The sequence below is a fragment of the Terrapene carolina genome, unplaced genomic scaffold (assembly GCF_002925995.2).
Source record: "Terrapene carolina triunguis isolate 2854851 unplaced genomic scaffold, T_m_triunguis-2.0 Scaffold67, whole genome shotgun sequence".
In the NCBI taxonomy this organism is placed as follows: Eukaryota; Metazoa; Chordata; order Testudines; family Emydidae; genus Terrapene; species Terrapene triunguis.
In genome coordinates, this window is record NW_020664418.1 from 26275924 (window position 1) to 26299169 (window position 23246).

The 23246-nt window shown below is 41.9% G+C and overlaps 1 protein-coding gene across 1 annotated transcript in view; it reads right to left on the minus strand.

Moving 5' to 3' along the window:
* Positions 1 to 23246, minus strand: part of CGNL1 (cingulin like 1) — an 88691-nt gene that overhangs the window by 45486 nt on the left and 19959 nt on the right. Inside the window, exon 8 of the mRNA XM_029910784.1 lies at positions 22077 to 22289. Within this exon, the coding sequence (XP_029766644.1) occupies positions 22077 to 22289 (213 nt within the window). The remainder of the gene's footprint in view (positions 1 to 22076; positions 22290 to 23246) is intronic.

Genomic DNA, 23246 nt, shown 5'->3' on the forward strand with positions numbered 1-23246 from the left:
GGCCCTGTCTTGATCCTGGACATTTAGGCCCTAATCTTGCAAAGGAATCCATCAGCACAGATCCTTATTTCCAATACAAAATCCCATTGACTTTTGCATTAGTAACTTCAAAAATATTTAAGCACGACATTGTGTATGGGATTATATTTACATTCATCTCAGAAATACAAAATGGATTATCCAGTGTAGGTTAAGTGAATTCTTTTGTAGATAAAGTGAAAAGAGGGGTGGATAGCTATTTTACAATATTTTTGCTTTACCGGCAAAAAATAGAGGTAAGCAGTAATTCATTTGTAAATTGAAACAAAGCCAATTGCTTTTTAAATGGAGATTACTCTCCAGGTGTAACAGGACATATCAGCAACAAAGCTACACCGTGCTGTATGCTACTAGAAAAATCAACACAGAAGAAGAAGAAGAAAAAAAAGGAGTACTGCAAACCTGATTCAAGTTATACAAGAGGCTCTTATTCTACAAAGGACCCTTCACTAATTGTTTTCTAGTAAGCAATAACAAAAATATGCAAATTACTCTGATAAAGCTGTAACTCAGAAATCGCTCAGACTGTCCATTTGGGTTAATGAACTCTTTACACAAAAACTGGCAACAGAAGCAGGATGACAAGTTCTAGTCTTTTTGCAAGTACACAAAAAGGCAGTCAATTTTTCTGAACATACATATTGGTTAAAGAGCTTTGAAATGTATTTCTGCTGATGCTGTAACTTCACATATACTTTTTGGTATATCCTCCGTATTCATTTATTTTTGCTTTTTGTAATGCAGCATAGTTTTACTAATTAGCAGGCACTCTACCAGTGGCTCCTTTTTGTTTCATTTCCCCCCCCTTTTACTAGCTGAGTGAAAGAAGCTTAGGCATGCTGGGGAGTTCAGTGAATGGAATGTTGATTTGTCTGTTCTTTCTCATCCAACCGCCTACACACTGCTCCAGAGTTAGAGAACACAGAACAGAAGGCCCAGACTGTACCTGAAGTATCCAGCACCTCATCTTGTGTGTTTGGGCTATTCTCGTGTCATATCAATACTCCCCTTCCCCCGGAAGCATTATTCATTTAGACTAGAGCACAGTACCTACATCAACAGGAAGCACTGTATGTGAGGCAAAAGGAACTTTACCCACCAGAGTTAAAAGTTAAGAAAGTTCAGCCCCGTCACAAAGGCTTAATACAGTCATATCTCAGGATCTATTCTGACCTGCCTTTTGCTTTATGTATATTATGTATCACTCAAATTAAACCAAATTGGTATTCTCCCTTCTCTTCCACTGCATGTCTTCAGAAACTGGCCAAGGTTGAGGTCAAGCATGTCTAAAAGGGGAAACTTAAAAAGGAACCAACTCCACTGAACAAGTTCCAAGTATTTTCTTCTCCAACATTAGTTAAAATCTTGGACGGGGGGGGGGGGGGGAGGAAACGGGTGTGTAAGTAAAAGCTGGCTCAGGCAGCCTAAACTTGTGTGACAGCACGTAATCAGCAGCTCACCACAGGTCTCCAATGATCCTGGCTATGTTGCAGGGGTTATACTTTCACATAAATGAACTGTTCCTGAACAAATTCTCTATAATATATTACACGTAGCAACACAAGTGGCTGCAACAAGTTTGTTATCCCATCCTGCCTCCCCACCAGGTTTTGGTCCCAGCCCTGGAGTGGACAGTCACATGCCCGCATAATCAAGCAGGTTTTGGTCATTGCCAGACTGCAGCCTGTGATCCATGTGCTCTACATGCTCTGGTTCTCTTTGGCTGCTGGAAACCAGCAACAGGACATGGTCCTGAGAACAGGGCATCAATCATGTTTCCAAATCTTGTGCCACTGCCAAATACCATGAGACCTCAAGCCCACCCCAGAAGTCCCGTGGGGGCTGGAAATCTCTTGTCCTTTTTGCCCTCTCCCTTCATGAACAGCTCAGGACCCTCTTCTGATTGAATGAAATGAAAAGCAAACAAAAAACCCCAGAGTAATTTTTTCTGCTGCTCTACTGTGGAAGTTGATTGGCTCCACTAATTTCAGGGGAGCCACATGCAGGGGACAGACAGGGAAGAGCTTGGGTAGCTCACACTGCCATCTTCTTCAGAGAAGCTATATGAGTGGTATGGGCAGTGAAATATAGGCCTGACAACCTGCACAGCTGACGGTATCCTGAGAGAAGGGAAGGGGAAGCTAGGGGAGCCCACATGTAATGAATCCACGTGCTGCAGACAGACAGTTATTGAATCCAACGGAACTAGAACTCTTGTCCTTTGAATCCAAAAAACTCAAGACTCTGAAAGAGGACAAAAGAAGTAGGACCTTCCATAGGCCGGCCACTAGAGGGCAACGTTACACACAAAGCTAGTATGTTACATGCACTGCTGCCTCTTCAGAGAGGGCATTAAGGCAACAGCCTACCTAGTCCTAAGGGTACGTCTTCACTACCCACCCTATCGGCGGGTAGCAATTGATTTATCCGGGATCTATATATCGCGTCTCGTTAAGACACAATATATCGATCCCCAAACACATTCACCATCGACTCCGGAACTCCACCGGAGCGAGCAGCGGTAGCGCAGTCGACGGAGGAGCCGCGGCCGTCGATCCCGCGCCGTGTGGACCCCAGGTAATTCGATCTTAGATGCTTCGACTTCAGTTATGCTATTCGCGTAGCTGAAGTTGCGTATCTTAGATCGATTCCCCCCCCCCCTCCCCCCAGTGTAGACCAGCCCTAAGTGAAATCTCTGTAATAAAAAGCCAGGAGAAGGCTTGAGAACTGCTGGACTAAAATCACCTCTATGCTATCTGGTGACAAACACTGACTTTTTGAATGGTAATTACTGTATTTCACATTCTACAACTTGAGGATGGCAAATATAATAAAAAGTTTAGGGCTGCCCAACAGATTGTATTCAAAACTACCATAGGTCATTCTGGTCTCAATAGGCCTGTCTATGCGAGCAAAAAGGTGCGTTTTTTTTCAGTTGAACCCAGGCTACAACATGACCAGCTCAAACAATGTAAAAGGTGTTAAGTGCTGTTCACAGAGGCATTTGGGGGGAGAAAGGGTAAATCAGTTGAAAAAAAAAAAAAAAAAAAACCCCACACCTTTCCCCCCCTGTGTAGACAGAACAAATTAGGGGTAAGTGTGCTGGGTAGTGACTGTCTACTAATATGTGGCCCTCCTCCCTAGACGTAGCTGCATTTCAATGATGCTATATATATATATATATGGCCTGTGAAGCACTTTAAGGTCCTTCAGGATTAAAGGCACTAAATAACAACAACAATTAAATTAATGAAAAGGATATTTCCCATCCAGAAAGCACTGAAAATTAAAGGCTCTATATATCAGTTTACTCACGAGTATAAAAAGTTAACCAGAGAGACAGGGTCACAGAAAGGGTCAGAACCAGAACTGTATGTTGAATTTGGAAAGAGAATAATCATTTATTTACCATATAACCATTTTGGGCTCCTCAGGCTGTGTCTAACCCTTTGAAGAGTAACTATGAAAGTGTGATTATATATGTAAAAACATGCATGGCATTTAACAGGTACAGCTAGTTGGGTGAGATTCCTGAAGTCAAAGACTGGAATGAATGCATCCATATGTAGTATACAGAGAGACCTTTATGGAACATTATACTAATGGTCGTGTTTTGTAATTAGCATATCTTAATTCCCAGATTGTAGTTTCTTTCTTTAAATATTCTAGCCACGTACATTCTACCCTTTGCCTGCCCCCCCTTTTCTGTGTCATTGTGTTTTAAAAGCACATGAGCACATCACAAAATGATGGGAAATAGCAAAAATCTACCAGTTTGTTCACATTGGGCCAGGTGATAAATTGTAGGGCTTTGGCGGTTGTGCTTTATACCACGGAAGCAAGGATCTATTTCCACACCTCTTACATCTCCCAGATTGGCTGGGAGAACCCCATTTTTAGCTGCTTTCTGCACTGCTCCTGACCAAGAACTACCATCTCCCGTTGGTTAGGGACACTTAACGTCGTGTGTTTAACTACTGAGTCCCACCTGAGAGGACTCTAACCACAGGGGCACAGCAAAGAGCATGGTCACCCAAGCCACTGCAGCATTGCCAACTCTTGTATTTCCATTGCTAATCTTGCAATATTTGATGTTTTACTTAAGCTCCAGCTTCTGTAGGTATGTGATTACATTAGAACCTCAGCATCTGTTTAAAACAAAGTTCCTACCCATTGTGGTCACTGAGAAAAAAATTGTAACTGTGACCTGAGTGCACCTGAGGGCTCAATAGTCAGACGGCAAATAAAACCCCCAAATTTATTTTAAAAACGGATAATTTTTAAGCCAATCTCATGATTTTTAGGGGGCCTAAATGAGTATTTTTAAACATTTGCTGTTGGCAATACCGCCCGTCACCACAGACTTAGAGCTATGGCTAATGCAATACTGGGCAGTACCCTAGCCATCTCATCTTGGCCACAAGAACCTGAGAAAAGTAGCCAGTGAGTGGCAGGTGGAGCCAGGGGCCTGGAAGTGACAGGAAGGGGCTGTCAGAGCCCCCTAACTATCAAGGATGAGGCAAGGAGCAGCCAGAGCAGGGGTGGCCAACCTGAGCCTGAGAATTGAGACAGAATTTACCAATGTACATTGCCAAACAGCCACAGTAATACGTCAGCAGCCCCATCATCAGCTCCCCCCCCCCCGCCTGCTCCCAGCGCCTCCCACCCACCGGCAGCCGCGCCGATCAAGACTTCCCCCTCTCTCCCCGCACCTCCCGATCAGCTGTTTTATGGTGTGCAGGAGATTCGGGGGGGCGGGGGGGAAGCGAGGGCATGGCAGGCTCAGGGGAGGGGGTGGGAAGGGGTGGAGTGGGGTCAGGGCCTGTGGCAGAGCCAGGGGTTGAGCAGTGAGCACCCCCCAGCACATTGGAAAGTTGGCGCCTGTTGCTCCAGCCCCGGAGTCGGTGCCTATACAAGGAGCCGCATACTAACTTCTGAAGAGCCGCATGTGGCTCCGGAGCCACAGGTTGGTCACCCCTGAGCCAGAGTATTCCTCAGCTGATGACAGGAAGCAGCTAGAGTCCCGTCCCAGCCCAGGCAAACAGCAAGTTATTTCATAATTGTTTCTACAGAGTGTCTTGCACCTTCTTCTGAAGAATCTGGTACTGGTCATTGTCAGAAACGGGACACTATATTGGATGGACTGACCACTGATCAGACATTAAATCTGACAATTTCTGTATTGCTAAAACTCAGTCCATGCTGCAGCCGGGTCAGATTTAAATTCTGATCATTAGGACACTTGTTATTGATATAAATGAATTAATGCATATTCAAATACGCAAATTAGAGTGTTTCCTAATTTAGATAAAATCTTCAAATTTCTGGACCTTCAGAAATTTGAAGATTTTACCTAAATTAGGAAACACTCTAATTTGCGTATTGTTAACCAGGACAGTCAAGCGATTAAAAAATAATAATCGCGTGATTAATTGCACTGTTAAACAATAATAGAATACCATTTATTTAAATATTTTTGGATGTTTTCTACATTTTCAAACATATTGATTTCAATTACAACATAGAATACAAAGTGTACAGTGCTCACTTTATATTATTATTTATTTTTGATTACGAGTATTTGCACTGTAAAAAAAGAAATAGTATTTTTCAATTCACCTAATACAAGCACTGTAGTGCAATCTCTTTATCACGAAAGTTGAATTTACAAATGTAGAACTATGTACAAAAATAACCCTGCATTCCAAAATGAAACAATGTAAAACTTCAGACCCTGCAGGTCCTCACAGTCCTTTTTCTTGTTCAGCCAATTGCTCAGACAAACAAGTTTGTTTACATTTGCAGGAGATAATGCTGCCCAGTTCTTGTTTACAATGTCAACTGAAAGTGAGAACAGGCATTCTCATGGCACTGTTGTTTAGCCGGTGTCACAAGATATTTAGGTGCCAGATGCGATAAAGATTCATATGTCCATGAATGCTTCAACCACCATTCCAGGGGACATGTCTCCATGCTGATGACAGGTTCTGCTCGATAACAATCCAAAGAGGTGGACGGATGCATGTTCATTTTCATTATCTGAGTCAGATGCCACCAGCAGAAGGTTGATTTTCTTTTTTGGTGGTTTGGGTTCTGTAGTTTCTGCATTGGAATGTTGCTCTTTTAAGACTTCTGAAAGCCTGCTCCACACCTCATCCCTCTCAGATTTTGGAAGGCACTTTAGATTCTTAAACCTTGGGTCGAGTGCGTAGCTATCTTTAGAAATCTCATATTGGTACCTTCTTTGCGTTTTGTCAAATCTGCAGTGAAAGTGTTCTTAAAATGAACAACATGTGCTGGGTCATCATCTGAGACTGCTATAACATGACTGCTATAACTGCTATAACATGCTATAACATAACTGTTATAACATATATGGCAGAATGCAGGTAAAACAGAACAGGAGACATACAATTCTCCCCCAAGGAGTTCAGTCACAAATTTAATTAATGCCTTTTTTTTTTTTTTTTTTTTTTTTAAAACGAGCATCAGCAGCATGGAAGCATGTCCTCTGGAATGGTTGCTGAAGCATCAGGGGGCATACGAATGTTTAACATATATGGCACGTAAATATCTTGTAATGCCAGCTACAAAAGTGCCATGCAAATGCCTGTTCTCACTTTATAGTGACATTGTAAATAAGAAGAGGGCAGCATTATCTCCTGTAAATGTAAACAATCCTGTTTGTCTTAGCAATTGGCTGAACAAGAAGTAGGACTGAGTTTACTTGTAGGCTCTGAAGTTTTACATTGTTTTGTTTTTGAGTGCAGTTATGTAACCAAAAAAAATAAAAAATAAAAATCTACATTTGTAAGTTGCACTTTCATGACAAAGAGCTTGCACTACAGTACTTGTATGAGGTGAATTGAAAAATACTATTTCTGTTATCAGAGGGATAGCCGTGTTAGTCTGTATCCACAAAAACAATGAGGAGTCCGGTGGCACTTTAAAGACTAACAGATTTATTTGGGCATAAGCTTTCGTGGGTAAAAAACCCACTTCTTCGGATGTATTTGTTAGTCTTTAAGGTGCCACCGGATTTCTTACTATTTCTTTTGTTTATCTTTTTTACAGTGCAAATATTTGTAATAAAAAATAATATACACTTTTATTTCAATTACAATGCAGAATACAATATATGTAAAAATGTTGAAAAACATCCAAAATATTAAATACATTTCAATTGGTATTCTATTGTTTAACAGTGCGATTAAAACTGCAATTCATTACAATTTTTTAAATCACAGTTAATTTTTTTAGTTAAGCGCATGACTTAACTGCGATTAATCGACATCCCAAAAATGACTACTTATCAACATATCAGACAAAAATACCAGCCCTTTAGTTAGTCTCTCCCTACCTCCCTGCACTAAACTTGCTTTTCAAAAATATGTACTTTAACAGACTGATACATGTGTGTAAATGAATGTAGGTGTATAGACCTGTGTCTGTCCCTTTATTCAGTGTAGCAAATCCATTCCCTGACAGAATTGCTACTTAAAATATGTTTCATACCACGAAGTGCATTACTGCTACACTCCTGTATCTTCTAATACTATATGAATCTAAATGGTACCAATGCTGGATGCAGCCCTTTCACGGTGATATCTCCGTTCAGAGAAGACTATAATTTCCCCACAGAGTGGTGCAAACTGATCCAGTTAAGAGGGGGAGTGGGTCGAGAGGGTCAGCTACATCTCTCATTCTTTTTGACCTTGCTGATAAATTTACAAACAGACTTAATGCTGGCTGCACAGTAAGCGGGTTATCTTACCGGGAGATAAAAATCCATGTCTGGAACAGCATGCACAGACACACACGGAGGCAGCAATAATTTACTGGGTCAAATTCTGCTCTCTGTTACAGCACGGTAAATCCATAGTACCTTCAAATCAGCTAGCAAGTTCTTTAGTAAAAGCAAAGAGCTATTTACTGCTGGAATTATTTTTATTTAATTAAAGACGCTAACATGGCGCCCTTTTTAGTTTCCTGTATTGTTATTTAGTTTGTTTGCTTGCATTTCTATTTGCTTTGTTTTCTTCCCATGACCATTTGTCTGGCTATGCCGAAAGAATGACAGGAGACATTAGATATGGGTTTAATCAGGCCGCAACTTTATTATAAGATGTCTGGGACTAACCTGGCGATAAAATGTGCAGTGCAGGTGAAACCCCCCACAAGTCACTGGGGGAAGGGGGGGAGTGCTATTTTCAGCACCAGCACACACCCCACCCCACCCCAAACCAACAACCACCACCTTTCCATTCATGTACCTCCAGTAGATCCACTGCCGGGAACCTTCAATTCCAGCCAATTCGGGGGGGGGGGGGGGGGAGGGGAGGGGTGCCCCCCCCCCCCCCCCCCCCCCCTTTCCCCCCCGCCCCCCCCCGCACTCCCCGGGGGGGCCCATCCCCCCCCCCCCCAAGGGGGGGGGGGGGGGGGGAGGGGAGAGGGGTTTCCCACCAGCTCCCCCGCTTTTCATCCAGGTCCCTCCAGCAATTCCCTTGCTGGGACCTTACCAACCACCCCCGCTCGTAGGAGGGTTAAGGTGGACTATAATGATGGGGGGTTGGCTCCCTGCTGTACCAATCAGAGGAGTCCACATCTGCCCCCAGCTCGCTCAATTACCAAGCACCTCTCCTCAATTCCTTTTCCAAGCCATTTATCCATTCTTTTGTGCCTTAATTTATGGAGTACCTGCACTGAAAATCCACTACAAATAAAGAGTTGTGAGGTATGGCCTACCGCCTGTCATGCTATGCACGAACAGAGCCCACCTGAACCTGCTGCGAGGAAGGCGAACCCCCCCCCTCCCCACTGCACCTGGCCAATATGGTGGTAAGGGAAAACTTCCTTCCCCCCCTTAACAGGGCGGCTAGCGTGACACCCACAGCGGATATAGCTAATCACCCGACATATTTCTGACCTAAATAGGGAGGGAGGGTGGGTGCTGCCCAGCCTGTTTTGAGTGATATGGGGAAGGTCCAGGCCCAGGCTGACCTTTTTAAACGCCTCATTCCTAGGTGGTGAGTCATCCACCACGCTGACTGCTTTTCCAGCAGTTTTACATCTCCCCTCCTCCCCCAAGCCAGAAAGCAGTGCCCTCCTCTCCAGGCCAGCCAGACAACCCTCCCTCCCCCCGCTTAAAGTACAGGGCGGTGATTTGCCTGGCCTCATGCCTGCTCCCTACATATCATTCAGTTCCTCTCCCTTCCTAATTTCACCCTCAGGCCTAGTCTACACTACGAGTTTAGCAGCATTAAATCGAATTAACCCTGCACCCGTCCACACAACGAAGCCATTTTTGTCAACATAAAGGGCTCTTAAAATCGATTTCTGTACTCCTCCACGACAAGGGGAGTAGCGCTGAAATCGACATTGCCGGTTCGAATTAGGGTTAGTGTGGATGCAATTCGACGGTATTGGCCTCTGGGAGCTATCCCACAGTGCACCATTGTGACCGCTCTGGACAGCAATCTGAACTCGGATGCACTGGCCAGGTAGACAGGAAAAGCCCCGCAAACTTTTGAATTTCATTTCCTGTTTGCCCAGCGTGGAGAGCTGATCAGCACAGGTAACCATGCAGAGCTCATCAGCACAGGTGAACATGCAGTCCCAGAATCGAAAAAGAGCTCCAGCATGGACTGTACGGGAGGTACTGGATCTGATCACTGTATGGGGAGATGAATCCGTGCTATCAGAACTCCGTTCCAAAAGACAGAATGCCAAAACATTTGAAAAAATCTCCAAGGCCATGATGGACAGACTATAGGCTGAGCAAGTGCAAAATGGTGGTTCACTCTACTTCCCTGTAAGCCAACCGCCCTCCCCTCCCCCCTTTGATCTCTGCTTGCAGAGGCAATAAAGTCAGTGTTGTTTCAAATTCATGCATTCTTTATTACTTCATCACACAAATGGGGGGATAACTGCCAAGATAGCCTGGGAGGGGTGGGGGAGGAGGGAAGCAACGGGTGGGGTTGTTGTACGGGCACCCCCTAGAATGGCATGCAGCTCATCATTTCTGCGGGATGTCTGGGGCTCTGACCCGGAGCGGCCACTTGCATCTGTGGTTCTTTAGTAGGCTTGCTTGATATTCTAGGCAGCACTGAATCTCCATTAGACCAAACTTAAAGAAGAGAATGACCTGGGGAGTCATTCCCATTTTTGTCTAGGCGCCCCCTACTGACCTCACAGAGGCCGGCCAGGAGCACCCATGACAGCAGCAGACGGTACAGAATGGCTGGTAACCATCTTTGCTAACTTGCAAAGGCAAGGAACTGCAGCTCCTGCTGTGTAGCACTGTAGTACCGCGTCTGTCAGCAGCATCCAGTAGACATACGATGACAGTGAAAAAAGGCTGAATGGGCTCCATGCTTGCCGTGCTATGGCGTTTGCTTGGGCAATCCAGGGAAAAGGGCGTGAAATGATTGTCTGCCGTTGCTTGCACGGAGGGGGGTTGACTGACGACATTTACCCATAACCACCTGCAACAAATTTTTGGCCCCATCAGGCACTGGGAGATCAACCCAGAATTCCAATGGGCAGCGGGGACTGCAGGAACTGTGGGATAGCTACCACAGTGCACCGCTCCGAAAGTCGATGCTTGCCACGGTTCTATGGACGCACACCGCCGAATTAATGTGCTTAGTGTGGACGCGTGCACTTGACTTTATACAATCTGTTCCCAAAAATCGACTTCTGTACAATCGGAGTAATTTCGTAGTGTAGACATACCCTCACATCTTCCTCCACCCCTAACTGCTCCTCTTAATAACTATTTCCCTGTTACCCTTGCAAACCTTCCCTATTAACTTGCATCTTCTTCTCACTTAATACCTACTAACTAAGCATCTTTCCTGCTCTAAAAAACTATATTAGGAAGTCTCATGTTTCCAAGAGTCTACAGGCCCCATCAGCAAAATCAGGTTGTAGGTATTTGTTAAAGAATCACAACCTGCTGGGGGAGAGGGTAGGTAAAGGAAGGGAGGGCAGTGGGTGTATCTGGAAAAAAGATGCTAAGGAGAAAAGACTAAAGTAACAAAATGTAAGGGGCTTGTCTAGAGTAGGGAAATTTACATGGCTGTAACTACACTGATGTTGCCATACCCATGCAAATGCCTCACATAACCAACTAACTACATCTACATTGATGTAGTTACACTGGTGCACATATCCCCTAAGACAGTGTTTCCCAAACTTGGGACGCCGCTTGTGTAGGGAAAGCCCGACGGGATGGGCCAGTTTGTTTACCTGCCGCGTCCGCAGGTCCGGCCGATCGCGGCTCCCTAGCCATGGTTCACTGCTCCAGGCCAATGGGAGCTGCTGGAAGCGGCGGCCAGTACGTCCCTCGGCCCGCGCCGCTTCCAGCGGCTCCCATTGGCCTGGAGCAGCGAACCGCGGCCAGTGGGAGCTGCGATCGGCTGGACCTGTAGACGTGGCAGGTAAACAAACCGTCCCGTCCCGTCAGGAGCTTTCCCTACACAAGTGGTGTCCCAAGTTTGGGAAACACTGCCCTAAGAAAAGGAATTCAGAGAAATAAAAGGTTCGATTAAGATTGTGCTGATTGCTTTCTTTCTTTTACCAAATATCATTTAATTGCCAAATATAGCTACAGAGAATGGCGGGAGAGGACCAAATGTTTGGAGGCATTCATAAATATGGTAGTAAGTACAAGTCCACTATTAAAAAGTCAGAATTAACAAAGATTGCATCAGACGCTGCCTTTACTCTGGGCTTTTTTTTTTTTTTTTTAAATTATCACTGGGGAATTTGTACCTTTTTGCTGAGTTGGGGTTATCCAAATTCCCCAGTGATAGTTAATTAACAAAAAGAAAAAAAGGTAATAATTGGAGCATCCCATTAATTTAAAAGTATTAGGTAACAAGGGATTCTAAACTATTTTTTTTTCCTTTACTGAAATCTATGGCTCTCTCAAGCTGCCCCAGTGGTTTTACTGACTTGCACTGTTCCCTATTTAAAAGTTAGCAGCTTTTCATACACCTCCTAATTTCTGTTTTGTATTTGCTGTTTGTTTAAATACAATTTACTCAGTTTCCTCCAGGCATCTTAACAGGAATTATTCAACAACAACAACATGGTGAGAATGTTCTATTTGCAGCATCAATCGGAGAGATCCCATATGAGGGAACTGCAATTCTGTTTGCTCTTCAGACAGAAGCAATATAGCATCAACAATTGGTGACTGCCACCATTAAATCTAACGGGTCTTCACAATTTAGTTCAGATCATTTAAATGCTCACCCCTTTTTAGTGTGGTCATCCAAAATAGGAAAAGGAAAACTGAGCCTGAGTCACTGAAAATTGACTACAAAGTATCACACCTACAATACAACATACACTTATTAAAAAAAATAAAAAAGTAAAAGTACACCAGAGTATTAGGGCTGGCTGAAAATGTTCCATCAAAACTTATTTTCCAAGGAAAATTGGGTTTTCAATTAAACAAAGTTTTCCACAAATACCATCTGCTTCCATTGAAAATTTCAACTCTTCATAGAAAAAACTAACCCCCAAAACATATAATTTTAGGTTTGAACATACTGCCATGGCAGTAATGGGAGTTGTAGTTTTGGGGTCTTGTGTCTCTAGTTTCTTCTATGAGTTGGATTCCCCAGCTGGACTGCATCTCCCATGATGCACCATGACCTGGGACTACGATGATGCCCGGTTCTGCAAATGGGAAAATTGTGGTGCATCATGGGCGATGTAATCCAACCAGGTAGCCTGGCTCATAGAAGAGAATGTAGACATGAGGCACCCAAACGACAACTCCCATGAGACATCAGTGACATTTTCAATTTGACATTCAGACAAAATTTTTCACTTTTCATTTTTTCACTTAAAAGTTTAAATTTTCCATGGACATTTTATTCTGTGAAATTCCCTGAACCCAACCAGATCTACAGAGTACATTGAGCATGAGATACTGCATTAGTGTTCCACGGATTTGGAACACTACATTTTTGCAGCTTTTACCACAATTATTCCAAATGTTGTGTTGAATCTGCAAACCGGTTTTGTAAACCCCACTCATATAAATATAAAAAAATTATGGTTGTGAATTGCATCCCCATTTGAATGGGGAACTAATAAGTGTACCACTGTGTGAAGTGAGAGCCATGTATTATCTGCAACCTTGTCTTCCTAGCCACCTTACTCAATATCACACATGTGGACACTCTTACAGACCTGCGTCAGGGGGATATTTCCAAGCACAGTAATATTGTATAAAATGATGCTCAAATTTCACAGGGGAAACAATAGCCTCTGCTTTCATGATGTTGTCATTCTGCCATGTGGAAGGAGAATTAAAGCAAGCAGCTTCTTTCCCCAGCTACACTTGCAGCTCACAAACTCAGTAGCAATGCTGTTACATAAACTCAGCTGCACACGCACGCTCTCTCTCTCTCTCTCTCACACACATACACTGAACCCCTATTCTAAATCCTTAGAGCTAACTTCAGTCTGAGTGCAAACATCCACTAACACCAGGACTGAATCTAGTTTTCTGACTCTATAGTACTAATAGCACATAATAAGATGACTGCAGAAGCTCTAATGAGGATCACTGTACACTCAATCTAATCATTGACAAGCATGTTGTTATCAAAAGAACATGGCAATTATATTAACATATTGCGTCTCAAATAGGAAAAAAATTATAAACTAATCTATTTTAAATATGAAACACCGTGTATGTTGTTCTGAATGATTTTATATAACCTCCAAAACAAGGCAGTAGTTTAGAGTAAGTGGATTCAAGCCATCATACACAGAACAAGTGATCAGACTCGAAAAGGAAAGGTCAAGTGTGAAAAATCAGTTTAGGACAAGAAAAGGTCACATCCCAAAGAAAATAATCTGTTTGCACAGACCGAAAACACTGGAATCTTTACAACGTTCCCATGCACTTTAATTCTGGAGAAATATCAGGTCAAACTGCAAACCTTCCACAGATGGTTTAGAGGATTAGCCAATCAGCTTTGTGGGCAATTACAGATTTTAAATGGCTGACTTGACATTAGACATAAAGAAGAATGAAAATATCCCTGCCAAAATAAAGTGAAGAGCAGATGTGAGCCTAGTTCATTGTTTTTAATATGAATTTTGAATGTGAGGCTTTAAAGGCACAATTCTTTATTGCAAATTACTGTCCATGGTAATTAGAATGGAACTGCAATAGTATGTATCTCAGCTAAAAACAACCCGGTTCTAAAATTCCATTGAATACAGCATGTATGCAATTGTGATGAAGTTTCCCTATTGAAAAACAACAACTACACCTAAGGCTACATTTAAGCGCCTCAGCTCCACAATAAGTAGAACTCCATGATGACAGCACTGCCCTTTAAAAGTCCTATTCTCCTGTGGGAAAATTCCTGCCTACAAGGTTCATCCAAATGAACACAAAATCCCTGTTTTAAAAAAATAAATTAAAGACTAACTTCCTGCAGAAAATGAGGGATATTTAAAGGGCAGGAACATACACCGTGGTAAGCTTCTGCTGTGCTCCCTCTGGACACACAGCACATGTTCAGGGAGAGATAAATATTCCCTCTCCCACTTCTACCCTGAAAACATATACTATAAAATACTGTGGCCTTTTCTACACATAAATTTGCACTGGTATATGTAAATTGGTTTAATTAAACCAGTACAAAAGGCTGCGTGGGTGCTTATTTCAGTTTAAGACTTATTTTGGTTTAGTTTAAACGTGTTCCTAATCCATTTAATTTAAACTGAAATAAGCGTGTCCACCCACCCATTTCCACCTGTTTAATTAAGAGGTAAATTGGTACAACTCTGCATGTAGACAAGCCCTGAGTAAAGGTTACTGTTAAGAACATATAGTTTATTTTTCTTTTGTCCTGCATAATAAAGAGATTTAGAGTGGTCCCTGGACCTAGGCAAGTAGGCCCCACTGGATGACCCAGGTTACAAACACAGGGCTTGATAGTACTTCCCTAGAAGGTGTTGGTAATTTTACCACTGACTTCACTTGGCACAGGACTGAGACTTTACTGTAAGTAGAGCCCTGTGTGGATACAAAATTTATATCCACGGAGCTGCAGGGCACTGGGGTGGGCACCAGGCTCACTGGCAGCTGTGCTCTGAAAAATCAGGTCCTACATGTCCCAAATTGCGCACCCAAAATTAGTGGATACTCTTGACCTTAATCTCTGTGCCTCAGTTCCCCATCTACCACCCCCTGACCTCCCAGGGGTGTTGTGAAGATAATTAATTACAAATTAATTCACATTTGTAAAACACTCAGATACTATAGTGATAAGCACCATTAAAAAGCCCATGAGGAAATGAATAATTCTGTCTTCAGAGCACGGTTTGAATTGCGTGCAGTAAAAAAAAGCCTAGGACCACACGATGAACAATGAGAAGAAAACAAAAATATGGAATAGCTGTTCGCCGAGTACCATCCATTCTGTGCACCGAATAAAGCAGAGGTCAAGTAGAATAAAAATGTATGTGATAATGTAATTAAAGACTATCATAATGCATACGCACAACATTTTGACCTTCCCAGAATTGAAATATTTCATTTAAGTTTGCTGACTCAAAACACTTCAATCATTAAGCTGCATTTTCCCATTGTGGCACATTGCCTTATGGAAGTTGTAGTTTGAGAGTCTGATGCCCTTATTCTCTCCTATAGGCCTGGCTCCCTGGCTGGGACATATCTCCCATAATGCATCACACAACTCAGTCAGATATAATGAGCACATTACCTAATAGGAGATGTAGTCCTCCAAGGTGTCGGGCCAATAGGAGAGAATGGAGGTCAGAACTACAACTCCCATAGACAATATGATAGGAAAATGAAGTTTAATGTTTCATGGTATTGGGTGGGTTAAAAAATATTCAATCTGGGGTGAGCCCACCTGAATGAAATTTCATTGCAATTTTCCCAATGGAAAAAAGAATATTTTCCCATGAAAAATTTTGGATTTTGCTGAAACTGCATTTTCCGACAGAAAATTGTTCTGCAAAGTTAACTGCTCTCAAGTTAGCCTACCTTCAGTGAGAGTTGCCACATGGTGAACAAACATGTGAACTGCAAAGTGATTGGATTAGCAGCAAAAAGTGAAAGTATTAGCAACTGACAAGTTGTGCTAACACAAGCTGTAGTCTGTACTCCTTGAAGGGCCAGCTAAATTGAGTTAAAAGCACAGCCACACTCAAGTTAAAGGTATAAGTGTGGATGGGACTCAAGTTAGGGGCAACACTTGAGTTATAACACTGTATATTTACGGTGAAAACAAGTCCCCCTAAAGTAGGATAAATTATTGAGGCAGTGTCATCTAGTCATTAAAGCTCATGACTGGGAATAATGTGACTTTATTTCTATTCCCAATTCTCTTGTTTTTCCACTTTGCAGCTTTGTGCAAATCATTTAAACTTGCACATAACTTTATAAAGTGCTGTTAGATCTTGGGATGAAAAGCGCTAACAAGTGCAAAATTTTATTGGATAGATGACAAAAACCCAGACTTCAGTAAAGGGGAACAGAAAGATTGGGTGAAAGCAAATTGAAATACTAAGAGTACCAAACCCAAGAGAAGTAGTGACGGCAGGCAGTTATAACTACATGACAAATCTATTACAGTTCTAACTGTCATTGTTTTTATTTACGATTCCCCTCTTTTCAAAAAGAAACTTGGCTGTTTTAACATATTACTGTGCTTTTGGAGGTTACTGGTTCTTAGTCAGTCATTAACTAGAGTTTTAAAGGTATGTTTATCTCTGACCCCAGAGTGGTATGTGCTGCAACTACCCTGAATCCTCACTACATTACAGGAGGTAAGCACATATATCTAAGTACAAGATCATACAGTATTTTCCCCTCCATTAACAACTATAATCTCTTTATCAATTGTTTTCTAGTAATTGACCACCTCAAAATAGGACAACTGAAGAACAAATGTTTTAAATAAAATCAAACCACCTGTCTGGCAGCTGAATATTTTTTCTAGCCAGGAACACTTTCACTGTTTTGTGTTATATACCCAATATCATTTTCAAAACTACTTGCATTTTCATCTGGGAAAAGGAACAAAAGATTCCAGCCCAACATTCAGGTGCCTGTGTTCGTAATACCTTTGTTACACAGAACATACTAAACAAACAATTTTATTTTGTAATGTAAACAGGACCTAATACTGAGCATTTAACATGGTTACAATAGCAAGATCAGAGAAAGAATTAACCTCTCAAGAAATAGTTATTTCAGTGTCATATTATCTTCTTAGCTATGTATCCTGACATGCTCAGATTGGTTTACGCCAACAGTTTTGTCAAGGTCATAAGTAGACGCAAAGAATATAGTAAAATATTAACTAATGTTCTAAGCTTGTACTGTAGCTTGTTGAATAAGTTTCCTCTCCATCCCCATCGTACCAAACTTAACTAGGATGAGCCATAACTATTTGTTGAGACAAGAGCCACCTTAAAATAAGTAAGCAGACACTGCTACCCTACTGATAAAGATTTAAGGACCTCACTGATGGCATTGTCAGACAGACATATAAGACACAAGCACTGGACTTACTTTCAGATAATATGCCGGCAACAAAACATACAGTAGGTTAAGAGAGCCTCAAAAAATAAATAAATTACACACTATATTTTCACAGGGTGTTTACAGAAAGACTGATCCTAAAATCTGTACCTTGTAGACTTTGTCTAATGACTTGCCAAGATCATTAAGTAGATTTTTACATGTGCAAAAACTTTGTTTCATGGTGATGCACTTTGGAGATTATGAAATTCTATTACAGAGTCATATGTTTTATGCTTTAAAGACTCAGAAAATAAATTAGTGCAGAATTTTTAGAAAAACATTCTCCAAAGGCAAAGTTAACATGGATGCATCAATTACAACTGAAGATTGCACCTCTGGAATTGCTTTTTAAACCAAGCATTACATTATTCAACTTAAATAGAGACAGTGATCTCACAAGGTAGGCAGGAACTGGCCTGCTCAGTACTTAGACTAGACTAGAGACACTTCTAAGGGACAGTAGGTTTTCAAGAAAGTGGTGATTGTGGCATTGTGAATCCACATGCAGCTGATTTTTTAACATGATTCTCAGCAGCTCATTTTCCCCCAATGAAGTGTATAATGCTACCGTAATTTCACGAAATAGTTGTCACCCGCCCATTACCAAAAAGAATACTCAGTTAAAAAAGACCCAAAAAAGGACTCTGTTTTTGTATTCTTTCTGTGTAAGATTGTAAACTCTTTGGAACAGGGATTATTGTCTTCTTCTGTGACTCCTACTGCACTGAGCACACTGGTGGTGCTTAACAGTTAAAAATAACAAGGAAGGGGAACCCACTGGAGGTGCTGTCTTTGAAAAAGTGTCATAAAACTTACTTGACCTGCCAACATGTGATCATTAAAGTTTCCATGGGACTTTTCATAAAAGAGTAGCAATGTTGTCTTGTGCTGACCAAGTTCCAACTCCGATAATTATATGCTGCCTCCCTAAACTCCCACTGATTTTGTTATCTATTGGGCAAAATTCTCCACCTTCTTCCCTAAACTGCTGTGTAATGTTCTTCTGCACTACACTGCATTCCACAGCAGAGAGGACTGCATTTTAGTGGCTGGCAAAGGGATTCTTATTCCTTACTTCTACATCCCTGACTGTCATTAGAGAGGTTCCATTAAATTAGTATGTGTAAAACGCTATTTACCCTTGGATGGAGAAGTACTATAGAAGTGCAGAAGTATTATTAAATGGAAAACCAGTGTCTTCTCTTTGTCTTATTGAGAGTCTGGAAGCATTTCTCTGACAAGTGAAATAATGTTCTCTGTGGCAAGTGTGACTGTCAATCAGGGACACCAAAATGAAAACTAAAGCAATGATGGGACACAAAAGTCAGGGAGGAAGGTTGTTACAGGAAAGACAATGAAGATCTTAATATAGAAACCATGAAAGGAAACCTTAATTCAATGCTTAAATATCATCACACCATGATTTACCAATGATCTGTGGCAAAACCAACCATCAAATCAGTAAGCATATGTACAGAGCTGCACATGTGACAGACATCTGCCTCTGGACTCCCATCAGATTACCCTGGCTATGTTCTAACCTGGTATGAAAGACATACAAGTGGTGTGCTAGTCATGCATACTGTAAGCAGGGGCGGCTCTATGTATTTTGTCGCCCCAAGCACGGCAGTCAGGCGGCTTTCGGCTGCATGCCTGCGAGAGGTCCGCCGGTCCCGCACCTTCGGCGGCATGCCTGCGGGAGGTCCGCCAGTCCCGCGCCTTTGGCATACCTGCCGCCGAAATTGCGGGACCTCACGGCGACCGGCAGGCCACCCCCCCGCAGCTTGCCGCCCCGGCACGCGCTGGTGCCTGGAGCCGCCCCTGATTGTAAGAGCTCAGTACTCTACCTGCCAATCCACTTGGTATCTCCAAGAGTGGACACGTTTCTATTGATCTAGGATTGCTACAAAGATCCCTTCCTGTTTGCAGGGAAAACAGTTCCTTTTAGGGCTAGGACAAATTATAAACAACTTTATTTGGTACAGGGAATGTGAGGCCAGGGATGCAACACGAAAACAAACAACCCTGTATGCACACTGATGCCTATGTAGCCCCATGTACAAGATACCAGTATTCCTTCCTCCTATGTGTAAACTATTCCTACAATATTTACACATCTGCTTGATTCATTACATACAATAGAATGACTCTTTTCAGCAGCCTTTAATGTAAACTTCCTGTATCCTATCCTACAATGTAAATCTTTCCATGCTCTAATAATGCAAACAACACTTAAACAGATCAACATAATTTCTCTTATATAAACTATGCTTTTCATAGTAGACGGTTGTGTATCCACCACATAGTTGTGAGACTAATAAATTGAGTCACATATAAGATAATAGTAGTCAAGATATGGAAATGACCCATTACAGCAGAGTCTATCCCCCTCAAAAGGCAAGTTATAGTCTCCTGACAGATGATCTGTCAAATATACCACAACTGGTCTTAGTCAAATGTTCTTTGCATCTGGTTTTTGCTTGCTAATCATTTGAGGAATAAAAATGCTTGTAACCATTGTGATAAACTATTTTAGTTAAATAACAGAAAATCACTGAAAGTAAAAAGACAGAGCAGGAGGTGCCCTTAGAGCAATGAAAATGAATTGAGTTTCACTTTTGTACATCAGATTAAACTATCAGAGTCTATGCCAGGCAAGTAAAGAATAGCTATTTATAAACTACCTCTTAGCCACAGCAACCCAGTTATAGAGCGGTTTCCCAGACTGCTTTATTGTTGTACCAAACAGACTACTCATTCATTTCCTGTCATTTGCAATTACAGCCCCATAACTGAAATACAGTAAATTACTATGGAGTACCTTTGAAAGATGGTTCATTGGGGTTCAGCTGTCACAACAATTATTGTATAATAAAAAAAAATGATTTTAAGAGTTCCAGTTCTCTCTCTCTTTTTTTTTAAAAAAAGACTAATTTACTTGAAGCAGCTCACTGTGAAGCAAATATCTCAATATAAGCATGCAGATAAAGGAAAATGACAAATTTGGTCAGCCAGACAAACTCAACAAGAGGTACTGCACTCTATAAATAAACTGATGTGTGTAAACATCTAAAAATCTCACTTTTTAAACCATTCAAATAAATTGTACTTGTATCAGAAATAACAAATATACAATGCCTTTCAGGTTTTCTATAAATGTCTTTTCCCCTCACACTAGACATAAAACAGAGCCTTCTTTCAAAAGCCTAATTTTATTTTCATTTTTCAGTATATTTTGGTCCAGTAATATCAAGATACCCACAAATCACCTAGTACCAACAGGTATGTGGATCAGGTGAGTAGTTCAGAGCTAACCCGAGCATTTTTGATTGGGCCTGCAAAACTATTTTGCAATCCCTCCACTCCCTAAACATAACTGATTCCTGTCTACTATGATCACAATACTATGCACAAGGCGGGTGGTACCATTTTGGGAAAGGTCAATGATATGTTTCATTTCGGAACTCCCAAACTTAATGGATACATTTGACATAAAATGAAAGAAGTGGATATCTGAGACACCACCAGCCTCCTGCCGTAAGAACAAAATTCAAATTTTATGAAAACACTTAGAAAAAGCGTACAAAATCTCCCAGTTGCTTTGTGGTCTGACAAGCTTCTGGAAGGATCCCTCTGGAGAACAGCACCAGATTCACACTTCTCAGAAAGGCTCCTGGTCCTATTCAGAAAGACCACCTTATTATCATCTTTGGTGAGCAAGATGCATTTGACAATCTAAAGGCAACCCTCAGTGTTTCAGTCATGCCATTGGGTCTACCACACCTTTCTGTCATACACTCTCTTTCACAGTCTCCAAAGAAGCAAAATTAAGCAAGTGGTAAATAATTGTTTGACTTTGGGTCAGAATTTCATCTATTGTAAATCAGCATAGCTCCACAGAAATTAGTGAAGTTACACTGATATACACCAGCTGAGGATCCAGCTCAGGGGTGGCCAACCTGAGCCTGAGAAGGAGACGGAATTTACCAATGTACATTGCCAAAGAGCCACAGTAATAGGTCAGCAACTCCCGCCCACTGGCAGCCCCGCCGATCAGCGCCTCCCCCTCCCTCCCCACACCTCCGGATCAGCTGTTTCCTGGCACGCAGGAGGCTCCAGGACGGAGGGGGAGGAGCGAGGGCATGGCAGCTTCAGGGCCTGTGGCAGAGCCAGTGGTTGAGCAGTGAGCACCCCCCGGCACATTGGAAAGTTGGCGCCTGTAGCTCCAGCCCCGGATTCGGTGCCTATACAAGGAGCCGCATATTAACTTCTGAAGAGCCACATGTGGCTCCGGAGCCACAGGTTGGCCACCCCGATCTAGCTCAAAACGTTAACTATTTATTGTGCTGAGGTCAGTGCTGGATTTGAAAGCATATAATCCAAAAAGCCTGGCATAGGTTAATTTTTTCTCACAAAGATGCATTGTCACCATTAAGCTCACCTTTCTTGCTTCTTCTAGAGCCTCTCTTAGATTCTGAAGTTCTTTGTCATGTTGTTCTTTAAGTTTATCTATCTCCAGGTCATGGTTAGATACTTCTTCTTTCAACGCTCCTTTTAGAGCAGTCAGTTCCCGTTCTCTTTTTCTCAATATTTCTTCTTGTTGTTCTTTTGTCATGAATATTTCTTGCAGATCCTGCTTCATTTGCATCAGCTCCTAAAAACATTTAGAAAACCCTCAAATTAAAACACCTCTTTTTTATCTGGTTCTAGCAAATGGATATTGGAAAGCGCATAATCAATTTCTATACAACTACGGTGTTTCAGTTACAGGATATGATATAAAATATCTTCTCCTTGATTCAGTTGTGTCATCTCAACTGGCTCTGCTGCTTCTCTTGCAGGCTTTCCTAATGTTCACACAGAGCACAGTAAATCTCCTAGATGTTTGTTGATGGTTGGGTACTGCTCTCCAGATCTCTTTTCTACTCCTCCTGCATGTTTTTGTTCTTACATATTTTTGTTACGGCCACCTCCAAAGTAACATTTTCATTTATTAATCTACATGCATATTTAAGCAACGATGTGACAATGTGCTTTGCTGTGGTCAGCTTTGCTTTATAGTCTTGTATTAAAAGAAATGTGCTCTAGTAGATAGAGCTTAACTCTATTCCTGGGTCAGCCCCAGACTCACTGTAACTTTGGATGAGTCACACTTACCTTTTTATTCCATTCTGTATCCCTCATTACTCCAGTCTGTAAAACTGGGATAAGGCTTACCTGCATTGTAAGGGTGATATGAGGCTTGAACCATTTTACAAATATGAATTAAGATCCTTCAATGAAGGTGCCACACTCATTCACTACAGCAGTGGTCTCCAAAGTGGGGTGCGCAAGAGGATCCTTGGGGGTGCGTGGCAGGAGGAGCACTTTTTTTCCCCTTTGTCCGAGCACCTTTTTTTTTTTTGCTTTGGCAAAAATGGTAGAGCCGGTGCAGCAGAGGGTGCGTGCTCAAAATTTTTTTACTGATAGGGGTGCGCGATCAAAAAAGTTTGGAGACCACTGCACTACAGGGCTGAGGTGGGAGCCCAGACTGTAGGTGTTTCTCTGTTTTCTTTTCTATCAATGTAAAACTAGCTTATAAGCTGCATGCTAAAATCCTCAGAAAATAAAA